Source organism: Leguminivora glycinivorella, chromosome 12 (genome assembly GCF_023078275.1).
Source record: "Leguminivora glycinivorella isolate SPB_JAAS2020 chromosome 12, LegGlyc_1.1, whole genome shotgun sequence".
Classification (NCBI taxonomy): Eukaryota; Metazoa; Arthropoda; class Insecta; order Lepidoptera; family Tortricidae; genus Leguminivora; species Leguminivora glycinivorella.
In genome coordinates this window covers 22,714,366-22,726,541 of record NC_062982.1, presented here as the reverse complement: position 1 = coordinate 22,726,541, position 12,176 = coordinate 22,714,366, and the positions used below count along the sequence as shown (strand labels likewise).

General features: G+C 37.2%; 2 protein-coding genes across 2 annotated transcripts; one reads left to right on the top strand and one right to left on the bottom strand.

Moving 5' to 3' along the window:
- The first annotated feature begins 1,716 nt into the window (after positions 1 to 1,716).
- On the top strand, positions 1,717 to 9,698 carry LOC125231892. Its single transcript, XM_048137485.1, has 3 exons — positions 1,717 to 1,994; positions 7,090 to 7,271; positions 8,558 to 9,698. Exons 1-3 carry the CDS (start codon positions 1,907 to 1,909, stop codon positions 9,392 to 9,394), a joined length of 1,107 nt encoding a protein of 368 aa, XP_047993442.1. The 5' UTR covers positions 1,717 to 1,906; the 3' UTR covers positions 9,395 to 9,698.
- Positions 9,699 to 10,518: 820 nt separating this feature from the next.
- On the bottom strand, positions 10,519 to 11,955 carry LOC125232071 (mitochondrial thiamine pyrophosphate carrier-like). The gene has a single exon (XM_048137686.1). It carries the CDS (start codon positions 11,867 to 11,869, stop codon positions 10,898 to 10,900), a length of 972 nt encoding a protein of 323 aa, XP_047993643.1. The 5' UTR covers positions 11,870 to 11,955; the 3' UTR covers positions 10,519 to 10,897.
- Between the last annotated feature and the right edge of the window lie 221 nt (positions 11,956 to 12,176).

Below are 12,176 nucleotides of genomic sequence, written 5' to 3'. Positions count from 1 at the left end.
GACGTCACGCGAGGCAAGTCCATTGGGCGTTTTTTTTTTACTATGATGCAGTTTTACTTAGTGTTTTGTATTCGGTAACAGTTATATGACTTCACCTCCTTAAATATTGCCGGTTATAAAAAGTACATCCTGTATTTTGCTTTATAATCCTGTATTTTATACAGATAAATTCCTCACCGTTTTATGATATAATATTTTGAAGTACATGTGGGCATAGACGTACCTACGTCGATGCCCACATGTACTTCAATATAAAATATAAATAATCGGCGGTGCGTGTGTTAGCTCATTGAATTATATATTATTTATGTGGATTCATATTGAAAGATAAGCGCTCTTCAATCTGCATAGTGAGTGACACGCTTAATATAAGTATAATTTTAAAGTACTTAGAAGATAAATCGACTAATTATTTGGCAGTAGTAGTAGTAAATTCCACGTTGCATACTAAATTTATTATTTAGAAATGAAATTATTTTATTGATGCATGTGGAAAATAGGTATATTTAATTAAAATTGCTACTCTAGTGGTCTTATCAAATACAACCTTTTCAGGCTTAGCATTAAATAGCGTGATTCGGGTGCACAGTTGAAATAAATTTGCGTTTTGTACGCAACGTGCGGTTTGTCGAATATCGAGAGAGGTCATTGCCCTTCCCTGCTCCCGCGCCACGGCCGCGCGGACGCGCCCGCTTGACTTGATCGAACGCAAATATTAATACCGTATTATTTTTCGAAGCATTCTATTAAACTGACCCAAATTCATGTATCTTATTTACCCTGTCTTTTTAGTTATTAAGATGTGAACTCTAGTAACTTTAATATTTTTTTGTAATGGTAAGAACCTATTTTAGCTAAATTATCGCAAATTTTATAAAGCATTGGAGTAGAAAAACACAATTTCAGTTTATTGATATATTTAAAGGAGGTAATGCGGCTTTACAAATTTTTTTTAACATGAATATTTTTTTGCGTCTGTTTCGCTAGGTATGACAAATTGTCATATAGCATTCGAGGAAATTAACACAAACTACGTATACACGCTAAAAATGTCATACTAAATGCATTACAGTTACATTTTTTCTCTCGAATATTTTTTTGACCACATTAGGTGAAATTAAAAATTATAACCACAAATTACCAAATTACTGAAAAAGCACCCTAGGAATGTGACCCAAAACGAAATATTAAATTTTATATGTTAGCAAAGTATTTATAAACGAAAACAAAATCAACTTTAATATTTTTTTAACTTAGGACCCAAAATATAGCCAGCGCCGCAGGACTAACTATACTCTGACGAAAAATACATTAGGTACCTAAGTTGGTAGGTATAGGTAAACGTCTATCCATTATCTTTGCTAACGATTTGAAAAACCTAAGATTTTATTTTATCGGATTACGCCCTAATCATCTGACCCTTTAGCATAACTTGCCTTGTCGCGAGAGAGTTCATAACATCAAGCGCGATTTCAAGTATGGACTCGCGCGCGACAAAGCAAGTTGTTCTAGAGGGGCTGAGCGAGAAAATTCCTAGTTATGTTCAGTCTCAGCCTCTGTCATTTCTGCTGTTATCGTTCAATCTTACAATCATTTTCCGTACTACAGTTCCACCAACAATGGGGATTCCAAGCATCTCCATTTTCGCTCTAATAACCAGTTGCCGCACTTTATTAGTACACCGTTTCATCTTCGACTAGCGGGGGACCATTTTCCATAGACTGCACTTCTGTCCCTTGCCTTCTGCAACTTATTTCGCTTTTCTGTGTCGCAGCGAGTGGTGCCTTTCGCGCGCATTTTTGACGTCTACTTTTTTTTACGGTTAGCGAGTGCATTCAGCCAGGTTTTTTTGACGTTGTTTCCAGCCAGTTATTTTTTTTATTGTTTTAATGTGTTGTCTGTGGCCATGGTGAAGTTTTGGTGGATGTTTGTTTTGTTCGCGAAGACTGCGTCTGCCAGTGACAACGAGTTACCGGAATCTGAGGCTGGAAAAGGTTGGTTGGTACTTGGTACAAAAAATGTTTTTCAGTACAGATGGTCGTTTTTTTACGCTCTAGTTCGAGAAGTGGTTCATTACATGCCAGGTCGAAACTTCGGAGGTCCATCTGTACTGAAAAACGTCGTTCGATACACGTGCGAAAAGGAAATTCGCAACTCGGGTCGATTTAAAACACTCCCTTCGGTCGTGTTTTAATTTATCGCCACTCGTTTCGAACTTCCTTTTTTTCGCACTTGTATCGAAATGTACTATTCTTTTTTCCATATTTTTATTTCATTTGGCAACAAAAATAAGGTTCTCGTTCTCCCCAGGAGAGTTTGTAATAATTCGTTTCTTGATACTTAAATACAATAAAATATAGGTAGGTACAATGTATACAGGTGAACTTATCCCTATAAGGGATACCTATTTCCCAGTCTACCTTTGAGCAAATTGAGAGGATAAAAATGTTTGACATATAAGAGAACAATTTTATTAATATAAAAAAATATTTACCTTTATGACACTTCCTATCTTTTCATTTTTGTTATACCACGCGGTGGCAAACAAGCACATGATCTGTCTAATGGTAAGCAGTTACATTAATTAATTATTATGACATGACATAATCATTTATTAATTTTGTCAAGTGTGTTTTGCTTTTATAGAGGAGCTAAAGTTGTAGTCAACTGTGAAAATGTGGGTGGGTGTCCAAAAATGGTTCAAAGCATGTTCTCTCTATGCATCATTATGTGCGTCTGTTTATTTGTGTGTATAGTCGTGATAAACTGAAAAACTATTGAAAATATTTTTATGCGTGTTTTACTTATGAAGAGTGATTAAGACTAAAGTTTAGGGATTCTTGAAAAAAGTTATACGTAAGGTTCATTTTAGGGTAATTCCGAATGACAGAAATGCTCGGAAAATTCCGAAAGGGGAATCTTGAAATGATGGAAATAATGGTGATTTTTATGCGACTTTCGTAATGAGACGACTTTCGGAATTACCCTAATGCACCTTACAAAGATTTTGTGTGAATTGTTTTAAATATGATATTTGATAATCAGGTAGGAAAACCGCGCTGGCTTAGCTTTCATTGAAAACGCAGCCTATTGGTTAGAGATATAACAATAACATTATAATATTTGTCTCTTTAATAAGGTAAAATACCCCATAATGGACGGTGATGCCATTATGTACAAAAAAACACAAATCCTTAAAAATAAGTATCTAAAATTAGTTTCTAAAAACTGACGGCTATGTACCATAAACTGAGTTGTAGAGCTGTTTCATTTTGAAGTTTCAATTAATTCGGTTATTTCTGAAGGATATGGCGACAAGATAAAATTCACCAGTTTACTGAAAAAATATCAAGATGAATTCTTAGTAATGTTGCTAAGAGAGTTGAGTTCATGTATAAAATAATAAAAAAATAATACTCGGTGTATACTTGAATTTTTACATTTATCAGTGAAATATCAAAAAACAGGCGATTTTTTTTCTTAAACTGTCCATGATTGGGTCCGTTACCTTATACGTCTACGAAAAAGTTCATGATGGCATGTCTTAACTTTTAAAGAAACACTACTTCTATTATTATGCATTCCCCGTTCAAAGCCAGGGCGGGTTGCTAGTAGCAAGTTAAAAAAGAAAGCCATGCGAAATGAAATCAATTCAATTTTACGGCTTAATTTACCCGAGCCTTCCCACGCTTTCCACATAACACTTTTCCATAATCTTGAAGTAACAGAACGTTAGCAAAGTACACATAATATTCGGACCTCAGAGGCTATAGGTAATAATAGAGCGGACAAGCCGCCGGCCGACGTGTCGCAGTTAGCTCATCGAGCATACAGTTAAATTGTCGTTGTGTGCGTGCGTGATGACATGACTCGCTGGTCTTTCACATCATGCAAAGTCGAGGAAATTGATTCTTTAGATTCTGATTTTCGGCTCAAGTACATTTGATTGAGACACTTACTCGTATGCTAAGAGCTGTCAAATGTAAAGTGAACCGTTAACTGCTAAAGAATCAATTTCCAACGAATCAATTATGCCCGTTTATTTACGCTATAGCCCCAAGCAAGCGTCCATCTACAAGTGTGTGTAGTATAGCGTTATAAATTAGGTAAAATTAGCTTTATCAATTGTAATTTCAATTCAATTACAAATATTTGGTATGAATATGACGTGTAAAAGTGCCCTATTTGCTGAACATTTTTTTTTTGTTTTTTTTAACCCCCAACGGAAAAACGACGGAGTGTGTCTGTCTGTCTGTTTGTCTGTCTGTCTATCGGTCTGTGTGTGTGTCTGTCTGTGGCATCGTAGCTCCCGAACGGATGAACCGATTTAGATTTAGTTTTTTTGTTTGAAAGCTGAATTAGTCGGAACTGTTTTTAGGCATGTTTCATAAAAATCGGTCAACTATATTCTGTCAGTAAATAAGAACTAAGAAAACTATAGGTATCCTTTTCTCTAGCACCCTAAAGAAAAGGATGCATATAGTTTTCTTTGTTCTTATTTACTGACAGACTTGGTTGACAGAGTATATGTCGCGGTACATTACAAATCGCCTGGCGCATGTCCGATCTTCCTACATCTGTGGTTCGGACATTGGATAAGGTAAGTTCTATTTCACGGTTGCGAGCCCCAGACAATGGGAGAAAGAGCATAATTGCCGTACAACTTTCAGTTTTATCTAGATCTTTTGATATTATACGGTTGGAGGAGGCCCGGATTGCGATCCGGCTCGAAGGACCATTTTTATTGCTAAGACCTAAGAGCATAGACAATATACTGCCACAAAAAACAGAATTCGAAGAAAAAAACAATAAAGGAAAATGAGCATAGACAATATACTGCCACAAAAAACTAAATTCGAAGAAAAAAACAATAAAGGAAAATATATGCTCGTCTAGATAGCGCCACATAAATATTGACCAATTTTAGACACACATCAGGATATGGGTAAAATTGTAAAACGGGGGTTCTACCTATCCTACACCTTGCAACCCCTGTCAAGAGGAGAGACGGCAATCAATGTAACCGACTTCTTCCTTCGACACATATTATTATGTCTTATCTAAACAAATTATCATTTAAACATTTTAATTTAATTATGACACAAATTAGGTAGTACCACAAAAAATGAAACAAAAACCGGCCAAGAGCGTGTCGGGCCACGCTCAGTCTAGGGTTCCGTAGGTTCCCGTATTTTTATCCTATAATATATTACCCTAATAAAACATTTTTTTTCCACTTTTTATTTTTGCACTTTGTCGGCGTGATACATATACATATTGGCACCAAATTTCAGCTTTCTAGTGCTAACGGTCACTGTTGTCACTGAGATTATGCGCGGACGGACGGATCGGACAGACAGACATGGCGAAACTATAAGGGTTCCTAGTTGAGTACGGAACCCTAAAAACGGAATTAATACCAATGAAGCTTACATTATGGAGCCGTTTACATTATGGAGCTGGCTGGTAGAATTTACCTATAAATGATGATTTTGAAGAAGTATTGAATAGATTTTTTTAAGTTTGATGTTTTATAGTATTTTGTTCTTGTTGGTGTGGTGAACAATTTTGTGTTTCACTCGGCGGCAAAGTTTGTTTAAGCTTCGTGCCTTGAAACCATCAATACTGGCACGTGCGTGACGTGCGGTTATACAACGTTGCCCCCTTGTAAAACAATTATATTGTAATTATATGCCTAGGAGCGATAATCTGTATCTGCTAGTGCATCTTAATTCGATATAGCCTACTTTACTTAATTGTATTCCATTCTAAGAACGTTATGTTCAAGAGAAAGAATCATATTTGCGATTGGAGTTGAGTTGATCGATCAGTCATTTGAAATGGAATAAAAACAATTTTATTTCGGAAATACATATTCCATAGATTATTAGGTATAAAAACTAGCTTTTTCCCGCGGCTTCGCCACAGTATAATAAAGAGTACTATCGTATGACTTCGCTCGTGTTGTTCGAAAATTGCGGAATGCTACATACAAACTTCCACCACTCATTTCAGGGAAGTGGGGGGTTAGACAAAGACAAAAACCGGCCAAGAGCGTGTCGGGCCACGTTCAGTGTAGGGTTCCGTAGTTTTCCGTATTTTTCTCAAAAACTATTGAACCTAAGTATCAAGTTCAAAACAATTTTCCTAGAAAGTCTTTATAAAGTTCTCCTTTTGTGATTTTGTTCATATTTATTAAACATGGTTCAAAAGTTAGAGGGACACACTTTTTTTTTTAGGAGCGATTATTTCCGAAAATATTAACATTATCAAAAAACGATTTTAGTAAACCCTTATTCATTTTTAAATACCTATCCAACAATATATCACACGTTGGGGTTGGAATGAAAAAAAAATCAGTCCCCACTTTACATGTATTTTATTTTACCACTTTGTCGGCGTGATTGATATATACCAAATTTCAGCTTTCTAGTGCTAACGGTCACTGAGATTATCCGCGGACGGACAGACAGACATGGCGAAACTATAAGGGTTTTTAGTTGACTACGGAACCCTAAAAAGTAGCCTATGTCACTCTCCATCGCTCACACACAAACACAAACAAACAGACACACACATTTTCGCATTTATAATATTAAGTAGGTATGGTATATGGATGATGAACCAATTAAATGTGATTAAATTAAATCTAGTAGAATCCGCGGCATTTGTTTCGTTTAAAATATTGAACGTTTTAAAAGTGAACTGACGAACATGACTGTTCGTCAGTTCACTTTTAAAATCACATAACCTCAATTCAAATCTTTATCGCGATCATCTTCATTTTCATTTTACACAGGTGTTAGGTACTTAGTAACATAGTTGATACATGATACCCTGTTAGGGCACAGCAAAATTTCATACATACTAAAGTACATTACATTATATTATATTTTATAGAAACCTCTAGCCTGAATTTAAGCTATATTTTATCGGTAAGTATTAGGTACAATCAAGGACTATAATTGTTGATTAGTACGGTTTCCTCACGGTGTTTTCCTTAACCGAAAAGCGACTGGCAAATATCAAATGTCATTTCGCACATAAGTTTGCATTGAATTGTCTTCAAAATACCTCAACCTTTTCCAGAATCCCGTCTCCTCCCACTCTTCGAAGTGAAGAGGTTCGACAGGCCCATAGGACCCGGGGGCCTGCCCCCCCTCACCACAGTACCTATAGCGGGGGAGCGATGCTCGCAGAGGCTGGAGTCTGCGCTGGATCAGATGAAGAGGAGGAAGAGGAATCAACCGAAGACCTTGGATACTCCTGCGGTAAGAACACATACATAAAATTGCACCAGTATTCCCAAAAAGGCCACAAGAAACTGCTCAAGTTTCAGTAGGTACTAGCACACCTCGGAAACTCATCATCATCCTCCTTGCGTTATCCCGGCATTTGCCACGGCTCATGGGAGCCTGGGGTTCGCTTTGACAACTAATCCCAAGATCTGGCGTAAGCACTAGTTTTACGAAAGCGACTGCCATCTGATCAGACCTTCCAACCCGAAGGGTAACTAGACCCTATTGGAATTAGTCCGGTTTTCTCACGTTTTAATTCCTTCACCGAAAAGCGACTGGCAAATATCAAATGACATTTCGCACATAAGTTCCGAAAAACTCATTGGTGCGAGCCGTGGTTCGAACCCGCGACCTCCGGAACGACACTGATGATCAAATTATTATATGAAAGAGGCGCGTTCCTAGCATACAGTCTAAGCTAGTGTAGGTGAACGCGTACTATGCTTGTATGAGTGAGATATGACAGGTCGACTGTTCGCTTTTTTTGACAGGCGGTAACTCTAGGTAACCGAGAGGGGGTGTGCGGCACTTTCAGCGAGGAGCGGGAGTGGCCATACCGTAAGATAGTATTATACCCTTTGTTATACTGTGGTACTAGTCGCAGCAATAAAGGGAGTGAAAGAAAACAGTGTGGTTTTGCAGTGACAGGTTGCTAGCGTATCCTACATCACAGTTGAACCGATGTCCCAAAGTCGACTTCTACAAAACCCACGGGACAAAAGGGGTCGCTAAGGCATTTAAAAAAAGGTTAATATCAAAATTAATAATATGACTAAACCAAACACAATTCTTCCAACCAATTCAAATAAGAACATCCTGGCAAGTTTTCCCAATTCCAATGGGAAGGTCTACAAAATCATTAAAGGCTAACTTAATTACCAATAAGCCACAGTATTTTATATCATACATACATATTACAATCACGCCTGTATCCCATAAAGGGGTAGGCAGAACACATGAAACTACTAAAGCTTCAGTGCCACTCTTGGCAAATAAGGGGTTGAAAGAAAACGAAACTGTGACATTGCAGTGACAGCCTCTCGCCTACGCCACAATTTAACCCATATCCCATAGTCGCCTTCTACGACACCCACGGGAAGAAAGGTGAAATTCTTAACCCGTCACCACACAGGCAATTTTATATCAAGATTTACAAATCCCCGACGTTATTTCACTTTCAATCTAGGCCAGACTGAACTTGACGCCATGCTAATTAACCGACAAAGCGTCCATTGTTACAATCACTTCCTTCATTACAGAGTCAAAGCATCGATCTCAACGGCTACAGCCTGTACCAGCAAATGCGCTCCGCGCCAGTGGACATGTATGTCACCAGGATGCGCGTGCGACTCCCCCAGAACGCCAACTGGGTCCGCGTCGAGAAATGCTACTTCGACCCTCGAAACGTATCTCTCGACACCATGCTACTGTTCCACGACATAACCATTAGTGGGAACGTCGATCTTTTCGACGCGAACGAGCTCGATCGGAATATACCCCCCAGTAGACGATTAAGAAGGCATTACGCTGAAAGAAGATACGACCCACCATATCCAGATGATCATGGCTATAGATACAGGCAAGGAAATGGTTGCAATATGATCCTAAGACTCCGTAAAGCGGGTATAGGCTTCCATACACGACCTTTGCACCAACAGCCTGGGAAATTTAACGTCAAAACTGATTCTGAATTCGTCGAGCCTGGCTTCATAAGCGTCTATGCTTACGGTTGCGAGAAATATATCAATAGAAACTCTATAAGAAACAAGGATAATCTACCGTTGAAGAGAAAAAAGAGATCTGATGAGTTTACGTTTGATCCTCATTTAAATCAACCTGACGAATATGATAGCCGGACTTCGGATAATAGTTGGAACACTGTTTACGAACCTCGGAGTAGAGTGAATTACGAACGGAGTAAGCTTTTCAGGCCTGATGACGACTTGGACGAAGTTGAAGATATTTCTAGGGAAATGGAGGATATTTTCACTAAAGGGATAAGGACTTTGTTGACGACTTATATGAAGAAAGAGCTGCAGCCCGCGATCAAAGATACCCTGATGCGGAATATGGGTTATGTGATATCATATGGTTAAATATTTATGTGTTTAAGTGTTTATCTTCGAGCTATCGCAAATTGAGTCATACTGTGGGATTGTTAAACTCAGATCTTGTACTGGAGTATTCTATGAGGATGTCACTTACACAATGCAATATTTTGTAATCCTTCTGAAAACAATAAGAAAGCGATTTTATGTCTCACAATACTAAATTTCATGGCTTGGCTTGGCTAACAAATTGGAAGTTGTTATTTTAATTTATTTTATTGTACATTCTCGAGCTTGACGGATTTACCACCTAATGCAAAAACACTTTGTAGGCCTAGGCCTGCAAAGTAACTTTTTTTATAAAATATTGTCCTTTAGAGCATTTTTTTTTATTTCATTGTATGTTTGAGAAAAGCACTATACATGCCTCGGCGTGAAAACGGATTCCCGGCCTCGTATCCCTATCCGGCCCTCTATACCCACTATCCCTATATACCCACTTGGCCGGAAATCCTCATTTTCCCGGCCTCTGATGTAATGTACTATATATTCTTTGCTACAAACACTAATGAAAAGAAGGATAGGTAATTTTTGAGAATATAGAATCTAAATTTGAACATAAATGAAACTTAAGTTATACATGAGAATTATTTTCTATTAAAACTTATGTGCTATTTAGATACTATGTGTGTCTTGTTGGCTTCCATTTGGAAAATTAAAAAAAATTGTATGATACAAGCATGAAATTTAGAAAAAGATATATGCTATCTATTTGGAAATTGTGCTGTTATTAAACTGGAAATAGACTATGATTTATATTAATCTTTTAGAAACTAATAAAAATCTTTTATTTACAATGGTTTTATTTAACAAAACTTAAGTCTCTTATGTTTATCTTTCAAGATATTATTTATATTACAACCTGTGGTCTTACATGTCTACTGAGCTACAAAGTAAGATAACATTATATAATAATATCAAGTAGCACAACTATAATAAACAACACTAAAGTCTCTGTTCCCTTTGAAAAAAAGTACTTATTTTGGAAGGGGTTCACATAGTGACCAATTTATAATAACCATCATTATTTGTGAGTGTGTTTAGTAAAACGTCCCACTTTGTCAGTTACCATTAAGGCGAGATTTACTTGTATCTTTCTTGATATGAATAAACTGACAAAGTGGCTTTATAGCAATCAACAAAGTGGGATGTTTTCACTGTCATTTTATTACAATTCTGGCAAGAATTTATTAGGTTTTTAACATGAAAAATAATTATTATAATTTGAATAACAACTAATTAATGTTTTATGTTTCCACTAAACCATGCTACATCATGAGATACGTTGCAAGATTCATAATTAAGTGTAAATTCAACATTTTTACGTTTTCTTAAATAACTATGTGTGATGATAATAAATAACAAATAAATGTGATGAAGCATACAATTCTAATTTGCACTAGTAGTAATAATAATTATTTTTTGACAGTTTTAGCAACATGGCTTCTTTACATTATATGTAAAAACTATGTCACTGTTCTATATCACCTTTCAAGTCTGTCCCCTCATCAGCAGATGTTTTATTTCATCATAAACAGCAAAATGCAGTGCTGAAACAAGCACAGCCTTAAGCATACTGGGCCAGTACCCTTTGTACAGAGATAGGAAACCCTCTTCTACTATTGTCAGCTTAATACACTCTAATATACCATTACAGTACATTTGTTTACCAAAACTCGTCCTGTACTGTTGAAACCCCTGAATTTGTAGCCGCTTCTTCACTAAATCACAAGGATATATCGCAGTTTTAGATATAAAACCTGCAATTGATCCAGATATTAGATTCGCTAATAAAGATGACTCTATTGTTCCTGTCATAGTATCTCTGTGAAAGAATTTCATTTTAGTCAATATATTGTCTGTGAAAAGCTTGTATACTGCAAACTGGATGCCGGCGTGTGGTGCAATCTGTCCTGAGGTGGGTATTAAACCTTTGAATAAAGCAGCAGGCCCTTCTATCCTGACCATAGTGTTGAAAGCATGAATAAATCCTTTGTAAGCTCTTTGAGTCTTCTGTTCAGCTATTAACCGTGTCCTGACCGTGTCGAACGGAAACGAGAGCACCGTTGCTACTGTCGCCGCCACGGCACCGTTAGAAAAAATAATTGCGTGTCTATGCGTGTCGAAAAACTGAGGGTTTGCGTTCTTACAAACAGTTGTAAGCTCCTCGAACGTCGTAAATTGCAACACCCCGTAAGTTATAGATAGCAATTGCGCCGGTACATGACCACTCCATAGCGTAGACAGTCCTTCTTCTCTCACAATAGACGATAACGCTTGGAATACGGAGCTATATTTAGAACCTTGTTTTATCGGCTCCAGTTGAAGCTGGAACCTAATTTTCAACACGTCCAGGGGCTGTGCTACTGCTCTTGTAAAAGCACCGGCTCCTCCGCCGGCAAGAGCCGACTGAAAAGCGGAAACTTTGGATTCAAGTTTCTGAACTAGGACCACCATTTCCATACCCTATACTTACGTTTTATGACACAAACTAAACCAATATTTGCCAAAATAATCTTATAATAACACTTTTTAAGGCCAATATATAGTTTTTAATATTATTTTATCATTTTTTGACCTTCAAAACAATACAAATTGCTGAAATAGGAACTAGGAACTGTCATCTGATCTGATCGGTCAACTGTCATTGTCAAAAATGTCTCTGTCACCAAAATGTAATCGTTATTAACAATGTTTCAAACAGCTTAGAATTCATACTTTGTGGTTCGTTTTCTCAAGATTTCGCGCTGCGTGTGCTGTCACTTTCATT